Source organism: Heliangelus exortis, chromosome W (assembly GCF_036169615.1).
Source record: "Heliangelus exortis chromosome W, bHelExo1.hap1, whole genome shotgun sequence".
NCBI lineage: Eukaryota > Metazoa > Chordata > Aves > Apodiformes > Trochilidae > Heliangelus > Heliangelus exortis.
Genome location: NC_092453.1, coordinates 7,540,115 through 7,560,290, shown reverse-complemented (window position 1 = coordinate 7,560,290; position 20,176 = coordinate 7,540,115). Strand labels below are relative to the sequence as shown.

General features: G+C 39.2%; 1 protein-coding gene across 1 annotated transcript in view; it reads left to right on the top strand.

Annotated features, from left to right (window-relative positions):
* LOC139789118 (ubiquitin-associated protein 2-like) overlaps positions 1–20,176 on the top strand; it is a 102,665-nt gene that overhangs the window by 44,676 nt on the left and 37,813 nt on the right. The window contains 6 exon segments of the mRNA XM_071729644.1: positions 507–561; positions 1,638–1,741; positions 9,891–9,943; positions 14,599–14,666; positions 17,772–17,961; positions 18,917–19,130. Coding sequence (XP_071585745.1) covers positions 507–561; positions 1,638–1,741; positions 9,891–9,943; positions 14,599–14,666; positions 17,772–17,961; positions 18,917–19,130 — 684 coding nt within the window.

Genomic DNA, 20,176 nt, shown 5'->3' with positions numbered 1-20,176 from the left:
GCAAAAGTACAGGAGGGTAAGAATAGACAAGTTGGTTTAGTCAGAGAAGTAATCAAATGGAGTATTTAAATTTTCTCACAGGCAAGGCGTGTCCGAATTTCTTGAGAGATTAGGGTACATAGGGAGGCTGGAATTCTAGAGCATCTTAGTCAAGAGTGAAAAATGAGACAGAATTTTGAACAATGTCTAATGATTTGGCAATAGTAGTGTCATGTGGGATGGGTCTTTAGGTAAGTCCTTTTCTTGGCATTTGGAGCTACTTCACTAGATACAGAAAAGGTAACAAAGAATTGCAGGTCCTACTGAAGCACATAGTCTTATATTTACTTTGGCTTACACGTGTGTTAGGGAACAAAAAAATTCTCCTGTGAGGAAATTTGAGAAGTAAATGATAAATATCTTGAACTACTGTAATTTTCTTCTTTGACCATAGTATTTTCTAATGTGACAGACTAGATATTAACAGCTCCTCTGCTGTTGCTGTTAAATGGTGTTTTCTTTCCTAGGGTTTGGACGTGGCAGAGGGAGAGGAGCGGGGAGGTTTTCAGCCCAAGGCATGGGGTAAGAAACATGTTGAGTACAGATTTTGGCAAGGATCAAACTCAGTGTCAATTTTGTCAATTAATATTGCCACTGTATATTAATATTGCTGTATATTTGGTAAACCAGTATGGATGCAAATTTCACAGATGTGTTAGATTATTAATGTATTATTTTTATCTTAATCCAGTGATTCTAACTAGACACACCTATACAAACCTAATGTAAATTCATTCAACAAAAATACCACTGTTTATATCTCAAACTTGGAGAACTCATTTGTACCTTTCAGTAGCAGACACACAGTGCTTAGGAGGCTGAAAGATCTGTGTGGTGCTAGGTCGATTTAAAAAAAATATTTGTTTCAGTGTAATGTAGAATGTGCAAGTTCTATATAAATCCAGAAAGTCTAGCAATGTTAAACTTTCTCCTGTTTTTGTGGTTTCCTGCTTTAGCTCTTTTGGATATACATTGACCCAAAACAGAATCAAAAGAAGTTGCTCAGGAGCTCTAAAGCTCAGTTTTGTTGGAATACCTTGCTTCAGAGAAGTGTAGCCTCCTCTGCTTTCACTCAGCGTTTGCCTTTAATGATATTTCATGTAATATCAGTGATGTCATGATGAACAGAAGGCTCATTCTACTTCTCTAATAATCCTTCTTGTTCATACTTCTAGATGATAAACCAAAAACAGGGTTTTCTTCAGTAATCCTTTTTCACCTTTTGGCTGCATCTGTTTTTTTGGCATTGGTGTAAGAGTCTATTCTGAAATAATCTTAATGATGTTCCGACTCCTGTCCTGTGCAGGTCTGGTGCTCTGAAAGTCTATGATACTGGTTTCTCATCTGTCAGCCACTTGCTGGGAAATTATCAGCTGAGAAGGACTTAATATGCTGTGCATATAAACTAATGCTTTATAAGACTGTGATGAGTAGTTATGCTGTTAACTGCTTTTTCAGGAATTGTTGTTTTGGTACTATCAAGATAAATTCTGTGTAAATCAACATCTTAAATCTAATACAACTTCAACTCAAAATTATGACACTTGTGTTCATTGATCCGTGCGTTCTCTTCCATTTCTTAATTTTTAAAACTCTAGGACATTTAACCCTGCAGACTATACGGATTCTTCTGCCACTGATGGCTTTGGGACAAAATCAGAGATTTGGGAGATTGGTCAGAATGATGCAGATGATGGAACTGGTAAGATGCTACAAGAAGTGGAAGGATTGGACTGAAGACCTATAGCAAATTGCAGTTAAAATAACTATTCTGTTAGTGTTCAGTTAAATTTTGAAAATGCGAATACATCTCACATGACTCAGATAGTTCATTTTTATTGCTTAACTGCTACTAATGTGCAGAACACATGCTATAGCCTGAGTGACTCTGGTTAGAATGGAGGGAAAGCAATTTGCAATTATTTTTTTTCTGTACTAACAATCTCTTGGGAGACAAAGGGATTTGAAGAGTTATTGGAAGAACCTTGTATGTGAAGAACTGTTTAGATATCTTAAATACTGCTTAAGAGCTCACCTAATGTAGTTAAGGAGTGTAAGTCCTACTGAAAGTGATGGGTCCACAGGCATTGGGCAGTAGGGTGTGAATATCTAAGTAGAAAAAGGAAAAAAAGGCACAACAGTTTACAAATATGAATGCACTCAGTGACACTGGGATGGCTTTGGCAGTCCCACCTGTACAACGCAGAAATGTAAAGATGTGAGTCTCTGGGATGGAGGAGAGTTCGAAGACATGCCACATTTTGAAGAGAATTATTAACTAAAGCATGAGTAGGCACTTGAATGGAAGCCAAAAGAGCAGTCTGCCTGGCTGAAGATAGAGGCAGCTGTGTGTTTCAAGTGTGAAGTGCGCACTCCATGCTAAAGGTCGGAGACAGATGTAGTTTGGAAAGATACTGCTTAGCACTGGTCTCATGGTGATTGAGAAATGAAGAATGTAACCTGCTTGTCTGTGATTGGGAAACCAGGATACCTTGCTGCTTCCCATATACTGTGACAGGAAATGAAGATAAAGGGAAACCCTGTGTCAAGATGGAGAAATTAATGTACATTATTGTCCACACTTCAGAACCGCTGAGTGATAAAAGAGATTATTTTTTTTTAACCTCAGCAAAGGGTTACTTTTCTGATCTCTTCATTGCTGAGCCATACTCAGATGATTTTTCATCAACCCATATGTTAAGGATGGAAGGGAAAGACAGATACTGGAGGCCAGTGTGTGCTTTGTTGAGCTCTGCTGTGAGCATCTTGAGATGCAGCTTTCTAAACATACAAGCCATTTTCCACTTAACATGAGAAGACGATAACAGGCTCAGAGTTTAGGAGGGCTTATTAGGCAGCTGTCTTGTCACTCTGATTGCCTTCTAGTCCAATGTGGGAGAGTGGCACTGAGTATATTAATGGTTATCGAAAGGGAGGGAGCTCTTTTGCCAAGTTATGGCATCTTTCCAAGGAATTACTTTTGAAATGACTTGGTGCTATAGCACAAACAGAAATGTGCCTTTTAATTTCACTCATGTTTGGTTTTTTTTAATAAGTTTATCAGATAATAAGTTAGAAGGATACCTAATGACTTGAAAATTCCCCTAGGAATACTGATTATGCTGTTTGCTATATGGTAGCAGAGGACAGAGTATGTTGTCACAAATACTGCAGAAGCGATAAGGTTAACTAAGAAAAGAAGACATACAAGAGAATTGTGAGGAGACCGGACAAGAGGTAGAAAATTCACTGATTAGTTATTAATGAATGCAACTGTAAGGCTATGGCTTACAAATGACTTGACTTGAGCTCCACTTTCCAAGTGAGCTTGAATGTTTTCTGACCCTCCCTGCTAACTCTGGGTAGCCTTCTGTTGTGATTTTAACCCAGTAGGTAGCTAAATACCACACAGCCACTCACTCACTCTCTCCTGCCCCCCCAGGGGATGGGGAGAAAATTGGAAATGTAAAGGTAGATTCTCCATGGGTTGAGATAATTATTATTATTTTCTTTCAATTCTTAAATTGTCTTATATTAATATCAAAATATATAAACAACTGATGTACAGTGCAACTGCTCACCACCTGCTGACTAATGCCCAGCCTGTCCCAGGCTAGTGATCCCAGAGAACACAAATTCTGAAACCACGATCCCAGAAGAGAGAGAGCTTCCTGGTCAACTCTCAGCTATATACTGAGCATGACATTGTGCGACATGGAATACCTCATTGGCCAATTTGGATCTATGCCTCCTCCCAGATTCTTGTGCACCTGCACATTAGCGAAGCACAGGAAGTTGTAAGGTCCTTGATTTCTTAGCAACAACTAAAAACATCAGTGTGTTGTCAACATTCTTCTCATACCAAATCCCATGCTAAATCCAAAACACAACGCTGTTCTAAGAAGAAAATTGGCTCTATTCTAGCTGAAACTGGGACACCTTCATGTGCCTCCCCTATGACAACCTCTTTTCCTTCTGTAGGCATCTCCTCAGTTTTCAGTAATGGAGGAATTCTGCCAAGGAATAAGAGTAGCTTGGGTGTGGCTAAAGAGATCCCCGTAAGAGTACAAATGTGTCTACATGAGTGGTTTGCTGCTGAGCTGTAGAGATTCAAAGTGTACTAGTTGATGTGTGGAACTTCTTTTTGGATGCCAAGTGCGTTTTTGCTGTTAATCTGTGCACATGTCACTGACAACTGCACTTCAGTAACACAACGTAAGACATGTATGGAAAGTTGGGGAACACGATATGGAGAAGAACGTGTGAGAAAGCATTTGGGAATTTTAATGTGATGGTTAAACCATATTAATGGTTCTTAGGGATATGAATGAGTCAGTGTCAGTGTGGGGAATTCCTTCAAGATAATTTGGTTGTTGGAAATTTAAAGTAAACTAGTTAAGTGTAAATGTTTTTTGTTTTGTTTTTTTAATGGTAAGTACCTTTTTGCTGCTAATCTCAATTTACTTTCAGTGCAAATGGAAAAGGCACCATAACTGACAAAACAAAAATATCTCTGTATATGATTACATTAAGTGTTTTATTTTACAGTGCTTCTTTTTTAGACAAAGTTGTAGGAATTTCAGAAATAAGTCCCTGATCCAAAAAGAAGAGATTTCTCTTAAAAGAGTAGGCTTTGAAGTTGATTAAGTTTTTTCCAAGTGCAAAGCACTTTAACCTTGTGATGCAAAGCATCTTGAGGGTTATTAGAGGAGGCTGCAGCTGGGGTCTTAGTTTTAAAGCAGAAGAGAGAGTACTGGGAAAGAAGATGGAAGCAGGGATAGGGGGAAGGAGTGGCAGAGAAGGTGTGGGGTTGTAAGCAGGTTTTGCAAAGTTGAGCTGTTGATTTGGCTTGTTAATAAAAAATTAGTTTTCAGTTGTTTTGATATTTCCCCCTATTTACAGTGCTGATATGTTAGTTACAGATCAACAGACCCAGTAATAAATCACAGAATCATTAAGGTTGGAAAAGACTTCCAAGATCATCAAGTCCAACCATCAACCCAACACCACCATGCCAACTAAACCATGTCCTGAAGTGCCTCATTCACAGGTTTTTTTTTTACCACCTTCAGGGTTTAGTGACTCTACCACTGCCTTGGGCAGCCTGTTCTAATGCCTGACTACTCTTTCAGTAAAGAAATTGTTCCTAATATCCAATCTGAACCTCCTCTGGAACAACTTGGGGCCATTTCCTCTTGTTCTATCACTGGTTTCAGCTATGTGGGAGCAGAGCCCAACTGGCTCCAACCTCCTCTCGGGGGGTGGCAGAGAGCCAGAAGGTCTCCCCTCAGCCTCCTTTGCTCCAGGATCAACACCCCCAGCTCCCTCAGCTGCTCCTGGGCAGACTTCTGCTCCAGACCCTTCCCCAGCTCCGTTGCCCTTCTCTGGACACACTCCAACCCCTCAATGTCCTTCTTGTCCTGAGGGGCCCAGAACTGACACCAGGATTCCAGGTACAGCCTCATCAGTGCCCAGCACAGGGGACAGTCCCTGCCCTGTGTCACGGTTTAACACTGGCCCGGCAATTAAACTGAGTAACAGACGCTCTCTATTAATCTATCTCTCCTCCCTTATAAGAAAGGAGAGAGAATAAGGGAGAGAGACTTATGGGTTGGAAACTAAACTACACAACTTTAATGAAACAGGAATGATAAATAGGAAAAAATTACTAAATATATACAAATATACAAGAAAATGGATACCACATTCCTCCCCCCTTTCCCCCAATAGCTCTCACGTCACCACCGAGGCTGCAGGGCAGCTCTGGGAAAGTCCAGGCTGGACTCCTGGAGTCAGCAGCAGTTGGGAACTGGAGGCAGGAACACACAGATAAGGGCTGGCACGGATCAGGACCACAGGCAGGCAAACGGATGGGATCCTTCCAGGATGCTGGGTGAAGGAAGGGAAGCAGGAAGGGCAGGCAGCCGGAAGCTGGAAGCAGGAAATCTGGCTTGGCCCTCATGATCCCTCAAATTTATACTGAGGATGACGTATATGGGATGGAATACTCTGTTTGGTCAATTCTGGCATCTATCTTGTCTGTTCCTCCCCAAAGGAGGGATGCAGGTGGGATCTCTTTATGTTTTCCTCAGAGCTGAGCAGTGTCCTTCGCTCTGCATACCAGTCTCTAGCAGTAACTATAAACATCAAGTGTTATCAGTCCTAGAAACACACACTGTCTGAGAAACTTGCTGTTAATTTCATCAAGTGCAACTACTTACAAGAGACTTAGCTAAAAGCAAAAGTACAAGACAGAAAATCACCTTTATCCTGGCCCAAACCAGGACACCCTGCTGGCCACATCAGTGCTGATCCAAGCCAGGATGCTGTTGGCCTTCTTGGCCATGTGGGCACATGCTGGATCATATTCAGCTGCTGTCAATAAGTTACCAATGTGGAGTTACTGAAGATATGAATGAGGGGGATGTATATGTATCAAAATCCATAAAGCATGCAGTGGGCTACTGAAGGATGTCAGGTAAGAGTATACACAGAGTATGATCAGGATGGAAACCCTTCTATTTATTCCCCATTACACAGTCTCATTTCTTCTTTCATCTAAAGAAAAAGAAAACAAAATTAACTCATACTAGCTACTTGAAAAATTAGTGTCTTTTATCTGCAGTTACATTAAAAAGGAGATAACCAGGCAACTATCTGGAGAAACAAAGCAAATTTTACCATCAAAATGTTTTCTGAAGACATCATTGCAAATATAAACTCTCTGTGGAGTTCTGATTGTTTACTAAGTATTTCCTCTTTAAGCCAGTGCTGGGAAAGGGTCAACATCAACATTTTCAATTAAAAAGGAATACACTATTTGTTTCCAAAATGTAGTTGCCCATGTAGGTGCTCTGAAAGTGCTCTACAACCTCATGCCCTGAATGGTTGCAGATGCCAGAGGAATTGCAGTAGCCTGAAGAAACACCTTAGAAAGGTTTTTCTGAGTGCACCATCATGTAATCCTATAGAAAAGTTAGCTGGTTATGTGGAGGTAAAACTTAATGTTGTTGTTTGAAATAAAAAAGAGAATAAGGGGTGAATCTTGAATAGTTTATAATATTTAAGTGTAATTTTATTCCAAATAATTCAGCATTGGTTTTCCTGCATCCTAATTTTTATAGAATTACAACTGAAAGGCAAAGCAAAGGGACAGGTGGGAGGAAACAAAATGACCATTCCTAATCCAAAAGGGAATAAACTTGAACAGTGTGATTGATATTTTCTTACAGGCATGCTGAGTGTTCAGTCTCTTATATTTTTTTGTAATGTACAACTCAGTGAGAGATTCTGAAAGTCAAATAACACAAGTTCTTATAAATAAATTATATTGGAGGTAGTCACTTATCAAAGTAGATAACAAAAATGTTATTGTATTCTGGTAATTTACTGATACATCTACTTTGATAGAGTTTCATAAATTTCACAGAAAAACATTATTTTCAGCAGCAGCAGCCTTAAAAGACTCTGAAACTGAAGAATGACAAGAAAGAAAAAATAATAGTGTAACTGTCAAGGGGGAAGAAACAGATTGTGTAGCTTGTAAGTTACAAGGAAGTTGCTTGGTTTTTTAGGACTGCTGCAAAAGTCAGAAGGAACATTTTAAGGAAACATTCAGGTTGTTCTAAAAGGTCAGTGAAATCCAGAAGGAAAGGATTAGTACATAAGTTTGAGATAAACCAAAAGAAAATTATTTTTGGGTAATATCTATGACTGTTTGTTAAAAAAAAAAAAAAAAAAAGAAAAGAAAATCAAATAGTGTAACAGGGAGTGAGGAATTGAAGGAAAATAGCTGAAGAGTTGGGAAAGGTTGGGAAAAGGATATATGGAGTTGCAGTAATGCCAAGGTAGATTTTTGGCTAAAAGGAAATTGATACATTTGTGGCAACATAAGACTTAAAATCCCATGAATAGGAGGAAGACGGTAGCAAACTGAATTTAATGCAGAGAGGACCAATGAAATAACTGAGGCTGGAAGGATTGAATTGGAAAAGTAGTGTGTTTTTTATTGTTGCTTATTAACTTAGCAGCTTGGGTAAACTAATAAAAGGGTGAAATTTTGTATTCAGTATTTTAAAAGAGTAAACATGTGGAACCATGGTCATAAGTAGGAGCAACAGGTGACTGTGAGGAAAATGTCCTAAGTATTATTCTAAGCAGGCTTGGTCTCCCAAAGATAATAGGAGATACTCAAGAGTTGGGCTTGATTTGTCTGAGCTTTTTTTGTGTTTTAGCAGACTCCAAGCTCTGTTGTTGAAGTTCTGATACCAAAATGAGGTTTGTCTTTTACAGAAGCGGGCCTTGCTCTGACTGATGGAAGATAAATATAAGCAGGGCAAATGCCAGGATGTATTTCTTTAAAGAAATAACAGAGGAAGGGCTTCTGTGCTGGTCAGTAGAAGGGAAAGAAAATCAACTGTTTCTCTAAAAAATGCTGCTTACTGGGCTTTTTCTCCTTTCCAAAATGTCTTTGGAAATGTGTAGATTAGTCTAGAAATTTGAGGCATTGTAGTAATTTTGCTGTGCTCAGATATGAGTATTAGTTATTTTTCAGTTGTCTCGATATTTTGCAGCATGTAAAAACCTGGTTGGGGGCTGTGAGCACATGTTTCAGGCAACTCTATAATGCTCCACAGAGTAAACACAGAGCAGATGTTACTTTGCTCAGGATCTGCCAAATAATTTTGGATTCCAAGGTATAAACTACCTCTCTTTTTCCCACTGTGTGTATATCTTCATGGTAGGCCTGTTTGCCTCACTGGATTAGTGTCATTTGAACCTCCTCTGCCCAAGACACTGCTTTGTAAAGGTGTACAAAAGAATGCACTAATGTGATGGCATTAGTACAAACTGGATGTGATACTGTCTTCAGGGAGTTTGTTTCTGGATGAATGTGTCTCAGAGGGTGCCTGGTTAAGTAAAAAGAGATTATTAAAACAGTTGTTCTTTTGCTTTTGTACTCGCTCAAAGATGATGGTAGAAGGGACTTTACTGGTATTTTTTTTGCTTGTGGTTATGTAGTTTAAATTAAAGCTCTGGTTGTTGCTGGGATAACTTTCCCTATGTTTATGCTGGTGGGCAAGGCCTTCAGTCCATTTATTGCTCTTGCATGTCTGTGGCTGCTGTTTCCTATGGAAGGGATCAGTTTTTTGCATCCATAGGATTGTTTTCTGTAGTTTTCCCATTGCTGCATGCTGTGTACTGTGTTTGCCAAATAAACATTACCACAAGTTATGGGAAGAAGTGTTTTTTAGCTACAGTGGAAACTTATTGACTCTTCTGCTGCCATTATATGGATTTTACATTTTACTATAAAATTTCTCTATTAAGGGAAGGGATTGGGGTTGTTCACCATCCTCACAGCAAAGAATTTCTTTCTAATGTCTAATCTCAATCTCCCCTCTTTCATCTTGAAACCATTCCCCCTCAATTCCGTCACTCCATGCCCTTGTTCAAAGTCCCTTCCCGGCTTTCCTGGAGCCCCTTCAGGCACTGGAAGGTGCTCTAAGGTCTCCCTGGAGCCTTCTCTTCTCCAGGCTGAACAACCCCAACTCTCTCAGCCTGGCTCCAGAGCAGAGCTGCTCCAGCCCTCTCATCGTCTTTGTGGCCTCCTCTGGACTCACTCCAACAGCTCCATGTCAGAAATTAAAGTGGGGGAAAAAAAAAACTTCTCAAAACTGTAAATCTGCAGACCAGTTTTCTAGAGTTTCCCATATTTTCAGCCACCATCTCCTGGCTTTTTTGTTCCACTAATAATGAAAACAGGATTGGTTATAAAGCGGAAGGATTGAAATACAGCATTGTGCTTTTAGCTTGTAACTGTTTTTTTTTCCTTTCCCAAATTACAATAGGAGCATGGAAAAACTCAGTAGAAGAATGGACAGCAGAAGACTGGAATGAAGATGTAAGTGTACCTTGTTGGATAGACTGAATAATTAATTACCCTTTTCAGAGTTTCTGTGTTGTCTGCAAAACCTAAATGTTTGAAGTAACATTTTGCTGTATGCATGCAATGATATTTCTTACTGTTTTCTTCTGTAATTCCTGTTTAAAATATATATATTTAGATAAGCTTATTTTTAAAATAAAATTGAATTAGGAAATATTACTTTTCCTGGGGGGACAATATATAGATAACAAAATCTTAACTTTTATCCCAAAATAAGTATTTGTGAATTAAAGTTCTCCATTGTTCAATGCTGATGGATGTTAACCACATACTTCCTCCTTCTATTGTACAAGGATTTAATGCCATATCACAAGACTAATTAAATGCTGAAGCTTGCTGTCAACTTTAGACTCCTCATTTGATACTTTTTTTGAAATCTGCATAATTGTTCCACTTACTCCATGTTCATAGTATTTAAAAAAGGATCTAGTAGTATGCTGAAGTTAGCACTTAATTGCTTCATTCCTGTTGTTTCATCGTGATCTGTTGTCTAAACTACTACAACAATTTTGGTTCTTGTGCTTTACCAAGTAAAAGATGTCTTCATGTCTGAAAATATTTGGCATTTGTGATCATCATGTGTGAAAATCACATTTGTGATTATAAGTTTTCAGTTATTGTATTAAGGCTTAAGCAGTTAAAAAATAACCTAGGTAGCAAAAGATATGGAAAGGAAAACTTAGCTTTTAAGATTTTTTTCATCTTTTATAGGATTATCCATTATTTCAAGTTTATTTTCAGAAGAGTAAGAGATTGTCTTTGAAGTCATCCCTTTTGCCTCCTCCTGTAGGGTGGCATGTCAGTGTTATCCCTAGAAATGTGTGAATGTGTCATATCACATAAATGAAAACTTTCCTTACCTATTGAGAGGGCTGCGTCTTTTGAGAAAATTAAAAGAAACTATAAAATTCCTAGGTTTTCTGTAGTTACTGTCATAAAAAGCTGTCATCTTTTTTAAACCTGTACTCTATTTCTGAAGTATATGCTAGAGTTGGACTTAAAAGGCTAAGGATAGTGAAAATGTATGGCCTTGTTATCATCCCTGTTTGATGCTGGTATAATACAGCATTTGTTGTATGGGAGGGATGTTGAGCAATGCTGACTAAGGATAGAATTTTTCTAAAATTAATTATTAAACTTGAATAATTTGCACATGAGTCTTGAAAGAGCAGTAGATAAAATCTCTAGCCTGTTTTTAAATTTTATTAATTTTAGAGTGCTGCAAAAATCCTTGCAACCTAGGAGAAAGTTGATCATATGCTGATGTTCAGAAAGAGTGAATGAAATTGTGAGCTGCAGAAAAATTGCAACAAAACAACTTTGGGGAAAAAATGAAGGAAAAATTTATTTCTCTGATTTAAAAAACAATAGAAGCTTAAGAATACAGGTTGTTCTATTCAGTGTCATTTTATGGAAAATAGGTACACTTCAAATAAACCTGATCTTGGTCTTTATGTAAATTACAAGTTAACTGAAGATAATGTCCTTGTAAGAGATTTGATCTACAGATTTTGTTCTAAAAAAAATTGCATGCTCTCACAAAATACTTTAAGGGGATTAAAATCCTTTGCCTTGCAAATTTCAGCCAATAAATCTTTTGCAGGAGGAGCTTTACTGAACATGGGTATTTCTAAGAGGGCTATGAAGTAGTCCAGTCCTAGGCCAGATGCCATCTAGTGTCTTTATCATTGATTTGGAAGTAAAATTAAAATCACTACTGAATAACATGTGAGGGAAATAAGAAAAAACAATATTGAAATGGTAATTAAAAGTAAGCCAGTCATGCAGAGAAATCTGGACCTCTGCTAGACTTTACCTGTTCAAATGAAAAGTGCTTTAATATAGCCAAATGCCCATTTGTTTTATTTGAATAAAGGCATACCTCTAGAACAAGGGGCTGTTTTTCAGGGTTGTAGTCGATGATGAAAAAAGAACAACTCCTAATGATCTCCTAAAGGGCTGATGCTCTGTCCAAAAAAAGCCCCCCAAAACCAACAAAAAAAGTGCTATTGTAGCCTTTTTGCCTGTAGTCACTCTTCCTTGTCTCGTAATGAATATTGATTTATGTTTCTGTATATGGTCTCTCCTGAACTTGATTCTGAAGTACTGCATCCAATTATTATTAACAACACGATGTCCCAGTATAGGTTGGGGGCTGACCTGCTGGAGAGCAGTGAAGGTGAAAGAGACCTGGGGGTCCTGGTAGACAAGAGGATGACCATGAGCCAGCAATGTGCCCTTGTGGCCAAGAAGGCCAATGGCATCCTGGGGTGCATTAGAAAGGGTGTGGTTAGTAGGTCAAGAGAGGTTCTCCTCCCCCTCTATTCTGCATTGGTGAGGCCGCACCTGGAGTATTGTGTCCAGTTCTGGGCCCCTCAGTTCAAGAAGGACAGGGAAGTGCTTGAAAGAGTCCAGCGCAGAGCTACTAAGATGATTAAGGGAGTGGAGCATCTCCCTTATGAGGAAAGGCTGAGGGAGCTGGGTCTCTTTAGTTTGGAGAAAAGGAGACTGAGGGGTGACCTCATCAATGTTTTCAAATATGTAAGGGGTGAGTGTCAGGGAGATGGAGTTAGGCTTTTCTCTATGGTGACGAGTGATAGGACAAGGGGTAATGGGTGTAAGTTGGAGCATAGGAGGTTCAAGTTGAATATCAGAAAGAATTTTTTTACTGTAAGGGTGACAGAGCCCTGGAACAGGCTGCCCAGGGGGGTTGTGGAGTCTCCTTCACTGGAGACATTCAAAACCCGCCTGGACACGTTCCTAGGCGATGTACTCTAGGGGGCCCTGCTCTGGCAGGGGGGGTTGGACTAGATGATCTTTCAAGGTCCCTTCCAACCCCTAGGATTCTATGATTCTATGATTCTATGATTCATTGGGTTTGCAAAACAAAAGTTGTGAAAAATAGCTGAAAATTATTTACTGATAGAATTGGTGCTAGAGAATCAGATTTTTAGTTTACTGAATCTGAAAAGGTTACTTTATTAGCATATAATGAACTCTGGCTTTAGTGTAACAGAAAAATGCATGAACCTGTGGCTGGAAATGGAGCCACGCATTTAAATGTATAACAAACAATTCTAGAAGCATGACTCATGGTTAAAACAACCAAGGAAGCTGATGTATCTGCTGTCTGCAGATAAAGATCAGGTGTTTTTCTGAAGAATATTTTTGTTTAAATGTGGAGTTCTCTAGTCAGATACAAGTTACCAACAGGTGAGTGAAAATTTAATGTTGTTCAACCTGAGACTACATCATGACACAATGTGTTGCACATAAGTGGGTGCTAGAAGTGTACATGAAACATTTGACCTTTGCCTCTGAGTGGTAAGTGATTCACTCCCAGTCAGCCCTTTAGTGTCCTTCTTAAATCAACAATATTCATAGGAGAAGCCTAATCATATGACCACAGTCAGGGATATACATTCTTTCAGTAGAGCTAGCTGCCTGTGGGATGGCAGATGAAATGGCTCATCCATTATGTCCTTTCAATTGGGCTGCTAGTAATGTATGTAATTAAAAATGCATAATTTCTTGTAAGACCTGTATTCAAATGTGACATTCTCAAGTGATTCTTTATGAGCGTTTGAATAAGTCAGTTATTCTTCAGTCTAAATACAAAGCTACACCAAAGTAGCTAAGGGTGATTTTGTGCAAATTTAATTTAAAATATAACCATTATATGTTCATATATCTATGTTGTTAAATCTAACCTGTACTGGCTTAAGACCTGTCCTGGTTTGCAAGTATTCCTGTCAATAGGAATTACTTAGCCCTAGGAAGTTGTAGCTGTTTAACTACTTTTTTTTAAAAAAGAAAAGCTATTTAAAACAACCAACCTCCCTCCAAACCAAAATCACCCCCTTTCTCACCAAAGCCACAGCCAACCAGCTCCCCCTCCCCAGCTACCTGTGCAAGTATCTATCTGTATTGTAAAAGTATGGTGAAAGCAGTACAGTTTTCTGCTATGAATGGTCTGACTGGTTATACTTTATTCTCCCTTTATTATTTTTGAACTCATGCTCACAGAGCAATCCATTTAAGATGTTATTGCCACCCCTAGCAGAAATGCCAAGAAGGAACCATGAATGCTAGTTTACTGTACATACCTGAGTGCAAACCTGCTTCCACTGTCATGTTAGTTGAGATGTAAAACACGGGGATACATGAAATGAGTGAGAATGGTGTAATATGTTACTTCTGCAACAAGATTTATCAGAATTGCTCTATGGAGTCCTCAATTACATCTGCACATGGTATCTTTACACTGATAATATACTAGCTGTCATGTTAATTACTTTCTACTGCTATATTTATTTCAGTTAAACTATTGCCCAAACTGATGTAGATACATTAGTATACCATTGTGCATACTCAATAGAGCAGATTTCCTAAAGCTTGAATTAAATTGGTTCTTGATTCTGTGGAGAAGGCTTTGCTGAAGTTTGACTACATTTTTTGTCTTTAAGCAGAGCTGCAGCATAACTGGTTGTTATGTTAGTTTGACTTTACTTTTATCTGAAAATACATGACCAGTATGGAATTTACACAGATGTTGCAGAACAATGTGAGCATGTGTATGATTACAATATCTCCCCCCACTCTTTTTTCAGCTTTCTGAAACAAAAGTCTTCACTGCTTCCTCTGTTCCAGCTGAGAATCATGTGACTTCTGGGCAAAGGTAAGCTCTTCTTCCACAGTTTTCCTATACCTTAAAAACCTGCTTGGTGAAGCAACATTAGCTTGCATATATAAAATAATGGATAAAACACAGGGCAGCTCTAGTCAGAGGTTGGTCAAGCTAATTTCAAAATTGCAAAAGCCTTGATTGCAAATTGTTGGTTTTGCAGGTTCCTGTGTTACGTATTATTGGCTAACTTACTAAATCCACATTCATAATACTGAGAAGACCCTGTTTTCTCAGCTGCCTGAGGACTGGAGTAGGGTTAATGTCACTCCAGTCTTCAAAAAGGGCAAGGAGGACCCAGGGAACTACAGGCCGGTTAGTCTCACCTTTGTCCCTGGTAAGGTGTTGAAAAAAATCATTCTGGACATCATCACAAAACATGTAAAAGCAGAGAATGTCATTGGCAGAAGTCAGCATGGATTCACCCAAGGGAAATCATGCTTGACCAACCTGATTGCCTTCTATGATGTCATTACTGGCTGGCTAGATGAGGGGAGAGAAGTGGATGTTATCTACCTTGACTTCAGCAAGGCTTTTGATACTGTCTCCCATAACATCCTCATTAGGAAACTCAGGAATTGTGGACTAGATGAGTGGACAGTGAGGTGGATTGAGAGCTGGCTGTGTAACAGAACTCAGAGGATGGTGATCAATGGTGCAGGGTTGAGTTGGAGGCTTGTAACCAGCGGTGTCCCCCAGGGGTCAATACTCGGTCCGGTCTTGTTCAACATGTTCATCAACGACCTGGATGAGGGAACAGAATGTATCCTCAGCAAGTTCACTGATACAAAGCTGAGAGGGGTGGCCAACACTCCAGAGGGCTGTGCTGCCATCCAGCATGACCTGGACAGGCTGGAGAGCTGGGCAGAGAAGAACCCGATGAAGTTCTATAAGAGCAAGTGTAGGATCCTGCACCTGGGGAGGAAGAACCCCAAGAACCAATATAGATTGGGGGTGGACCTGCTGGAAAGCAGTTTGGAGGAGAAGGATCTTAGGGTCCTGATAGATAGCAAATTATCCATGAACCAGCAGTGTGCCCTTGCTGCCAGGAAGGCCAACGGAATCCTTGTCTGCATAAAGAAGAGTGGAGCCAGTAGGTCAGGGGAGGTCATTCTTCCCCTCTACTCTGCCCTGGTGAGGCCACAGCTGGAATACTGCATCCAGTTCTGGGCTCCCCAGTTCAAGAGAGACAGGGAACTACTGGAGAGAGTCCAGGAGAAGGGAACAAAGATGATTGGGGGATTGGAGCATCTCTCTTATGAGGAAAGGCTGAGAGAGCTGGGAGTCTTTAGCCTGGAGAAGAGAAGGCTGAGGGGAGACCTTATCAATGTCTACAAGTATCTAGAGGGTGGGTGCAAGGAAGATGGAGCCGGACTCTTCTCAGTACTTCCCAGTGACAGGACAAGGGTCAATGGGCACAAGCTGGAACATAGGAAGTTCCATCTAAACATGAGAAAACCTTCTTTAATGTGGGGGTGCCAAGGCACTGGCACAGGCTGTCCAGGAAGGTTGTGGAGTCCCCATCTCTGGAGATGTTCAAGACCCACCTGGATGCGTTTCTGTGTAATGTGCTCTGGGTGATCCTGCTTTAGTGGGAGAGTTGGACTAGATCATCTCTAGAGGTTCCTTACAGCTCTGGCAATTCTGTGATTCTGCACAAAGACTGCTTACAGGAAGGAACAAAAGTAGTTGGAAAGAAATGTTTACTGTGGTGAAAAGGAAGCACTGGTTTTGCTGTCCAGAAAATGGAAAGCCTGCCTCTATAGATTCAGAAAGTGTTCAGAACTTAGTGCTTTGACAAATATGTTAACATAAAAGCTTGCGTTGTCAAGAAGGTGTATTTCCTGGTAAGTATCACAATTACTTGCTTTAACTGATGATAAAGAGTTCAGATAGAAAACCAAAAATACAGCAATTGCTGCCTTCCTTTGATTGCCTTTGTCTTAATGAAATGCCTAGCTAATGATGATGTGGAATCAGTTGCCTGCATTAGCCTCAGGTCCTAGGACAGTAGGTTAAAATTGTGTGAAGAAGACTTCAGTAGTTGAATAGCATGAGATAAGAAAACTAGGTGGATTAATGGTCCCAAACATCCTGATATAGCTGTACTGCAGACTGCAGCAAAATTTTCCTTATAATATGGATATGACCTGGAGGAGGCATGGTATCAGTTGGTCTACAGTTTATATTCTTTTTCTTCCTAAAGGTGATATACTTACATGTGCATCATTCTTATCCAGTGGATGTCCCTCAAATTATCTTAGAAAATATTTTAGTGTATCAATTCAAATTCTGGTGGTTTGTGGTTGGGTTTTTTTGTTCGTTGGTGGTTTTTTTGGAGGGGAGGGGGAGGAGTGTTGGGTGGGTAGTTTCTTACTTGCCATAAGAACAGTTTGAGCATTAAGAAATCTGAGCTAATGAAAGTGCTGGAAGCAGCTCTTCAGTCCAAGCCCATGGTATGTTTAGGATAAACTTAAGTCAGAATTTTCAGAGTAGATTTAATGTCTGAATGTTTTGCTTTTCCTTGGATAAACCTTGATAAAAATGTGGTAGGGGTTAGTAAGCCATGATAAATATAAGAAAATTCATGTTTCTCATCCTGCTCAGGTATGTGTGGTAATTTTGGATATGTGCCTACTATCTGAGAAACTTAGCTTTTATTTTTGCCTCTTGTGACTTCCAGAGGTATGACTTTGATCCCTTGCTCTTTTTAAAGGGATAGTGTGATATACAGAGAATGTGTATTATCAATAAATATAATGGGCTTTCAGACAGGATCCACTCAAACATAGTGTATCTTTTGTGACTTGTTAGAGACAAGGTTACTTATGTGATACATGATGTTGTAAATTTGATATTTTAAAAGATTGCAAAGATACTTTCTATTCTAACTGTACTGTAAGGTTTCAGTTAGCAAAATTTTACTTTGTGGCAAAATCCTCTATTCTACCTCTTTTTATATGGCAGAAAAGCAATATTTGAAAAGACTGTTAATCAGTAATAATTCTTTTGCCAGTATGGCAGCTTTAGTATTGTTAATGCTTTTTTCAGTTTCAACACAATATGTTTATTCCAGCCAAACTTTGCTTTTTCTTACAGCATTGATTTGGTAGCAGTGCTTCAGAAGCCTATGACTTCTACCCAAGAGACAGAAAGTAACTCATTTGAGGCTAATCATAAGCAGACCTTTGGCCAAGCCCTAGTCTTCACAAATTCTCAGCACAGCACCCAGATGGCATCAGGAACTGGCAGATCCAGTGCTGTAAACTCTAGTTCTCCTCAAAGTCTGGTAAAATTATCTTATGCTTTCAAAATATTCTTCATGTGTAAATATTTCAGGTTAAATGAGTTTTCCAATGTAGGCAGCAGGTGCCCGGACGGTGCCCGCCCCGCCTGTGCCAGCTGGGGCTAGCCCAAATGCGCATGCCCGGGTTAGGTAGGGTGTGGCTTCCAGAGAGAATTCCAGAGCCGGACGGATCAAAGTTAGCTCCCTGATACTAGCCCGAACCGACACTAACTCGACTGACTCTGTTCACGAACCGAGCTCGCGCCCACGGCGAGACTCATCTCACGTAACATTCCAATACTGGTCATTGCACGAGATGTTTCAGTATTTGTAAAATTCAGATTTCAAATGTCCATTCACACACACACAAAAAAGGATTACTTTTTTTCTGGTTTTGCTAAGTAGTTGTTTCTTGGTTTACATGAAGTACTTGTATTAATTTTTGAGTAGAGAACAGGTGTGTTTACTGCATGCTGATTTAGGATGAAATAATTTGTTTATAGTGAAGAGAGTTCTATGTCAGAAAACTATGATGTGTTTTTTCCTAACACATATCTCACTGATTGTTGTGGAAACCTGATTATTTATGAGTCAATTGTGAGGGCTTGAAATTAGGCACTTGTATTTATTATTGTTACTATTATTATTATTTTCTTTGAAAATCAGTTCAACTATTAATATATACATGCTATTTCGAGATGCATGGATTGAAGTAAATCACTGTTGTTGCAATCAGTGGTGGAAGTTATATAGGTGATAACCAGAGAGGATCTGTCTATATGCTACAACTGCTGATTTTTTTTTTTTTTTTTTTTTTGTCATTTATTAGTAATCTCAGACTAAAGAGGTTTTGGTTGCTGCCAAATATCAGCTGTAGGCATTGACCCTATGGTTATGTTCAAATTATTTATTAAATACTTCACTCCTTCCCCTCTTCTATTTTTTTGTCTTTTGGTAGTCTGCAGTTCTTTGTTCTGGCTTTGGAGAACTTGGATCCTCTAAATTGGAGAACTCTACTGGATCCCAAACCTTGGACCAATTAAAATCTCCAGGTTTGGGTCGGTTTACCTCTCAACAAAACAATAGTAGCTCTACCACCACTACCACAACTACCACATCATCCTGGGATCTAAAAATGCCTATCACTCAGTCATCAGTCCTTAGTCAGTTTGGTAAGTGTTTTGGCATTGTTTTCTCTCCTTCTCTGTTAGCCTGTAAGTTTTCTTAATGGAAATGACAGTTTAAAATGGTCTTAAACAAAAAGCTTTTTCTAAAAAAATTAATCCTAATAATAGAATTGGTTACAACATTGTAAGAGTTACACTTACTTGCTGGTAAATAGACATTATGAGTATATCACAAAATTAGCTTTGATAGGTTTAAGCTATCTTTGATTTAATGTTCTTGAGTATCTAAGTGGAATCATAGCATCATAGAATGGTTTGGGTTGGAAGGGACCTTAAAAGCTCATCCAGTTCCAAACCCCTGCCATGGGCAGGGACACCTCCCACCAGCCCAAGGTTGCTCCAAGCCCCATCCAACCTGACCTGAGACACTGCCAGGGATGGAGCAGCCACAGCTTCTCTGGGCAACCTGGGCCAGGGGCTCACCACCTTTTAACTTTGATGTGACTTTGTTTCTCAACAAATCCTGGAAAATACTTATTTTCATTGTGTCTGTGCTGCTTTTAGTTGAGTATAAGGTTGTAGCATATTTTGTATTTTTCTCCCAGTTTTTCTTTTCTAAGCATTATATGAATTTTGAATGAGTACTATGTAATTTCTTCATAATGTGCATCACATCTTAGTGTTCTTTCCCTAGTATGAAGCCTATATGTGCTGAGAATCATGCAGGTTACCCTTTTTGTCTATTCATAATTGTTTGAATTTTTCATTTAATTGAGTAAAATTAGAAGAAACAGTTCTATTCTCAATGTGAAGAGTGATAACTCTTGTATCTTTCTCATACTGTGTATATTTCCAAATAGATAAGTAGCCAATTTGTTAGCACACAGCAATGCTGAAAAAATGTTTACATACATTTTATATTGCTTTCTAATGCACTTTGCAAACTGAATTAAAACCCCTTCACATTGCAAATCCTGTTGAATCTCTTACGGTTGTTGAACAGTGCTCTGATCCACTGCCTGGCTTTCAGCGTCTGAAAAATATGAAAGGGGAAGACTTGGAAAAAAAACTGTCAGTGTCCAGCATCTCTT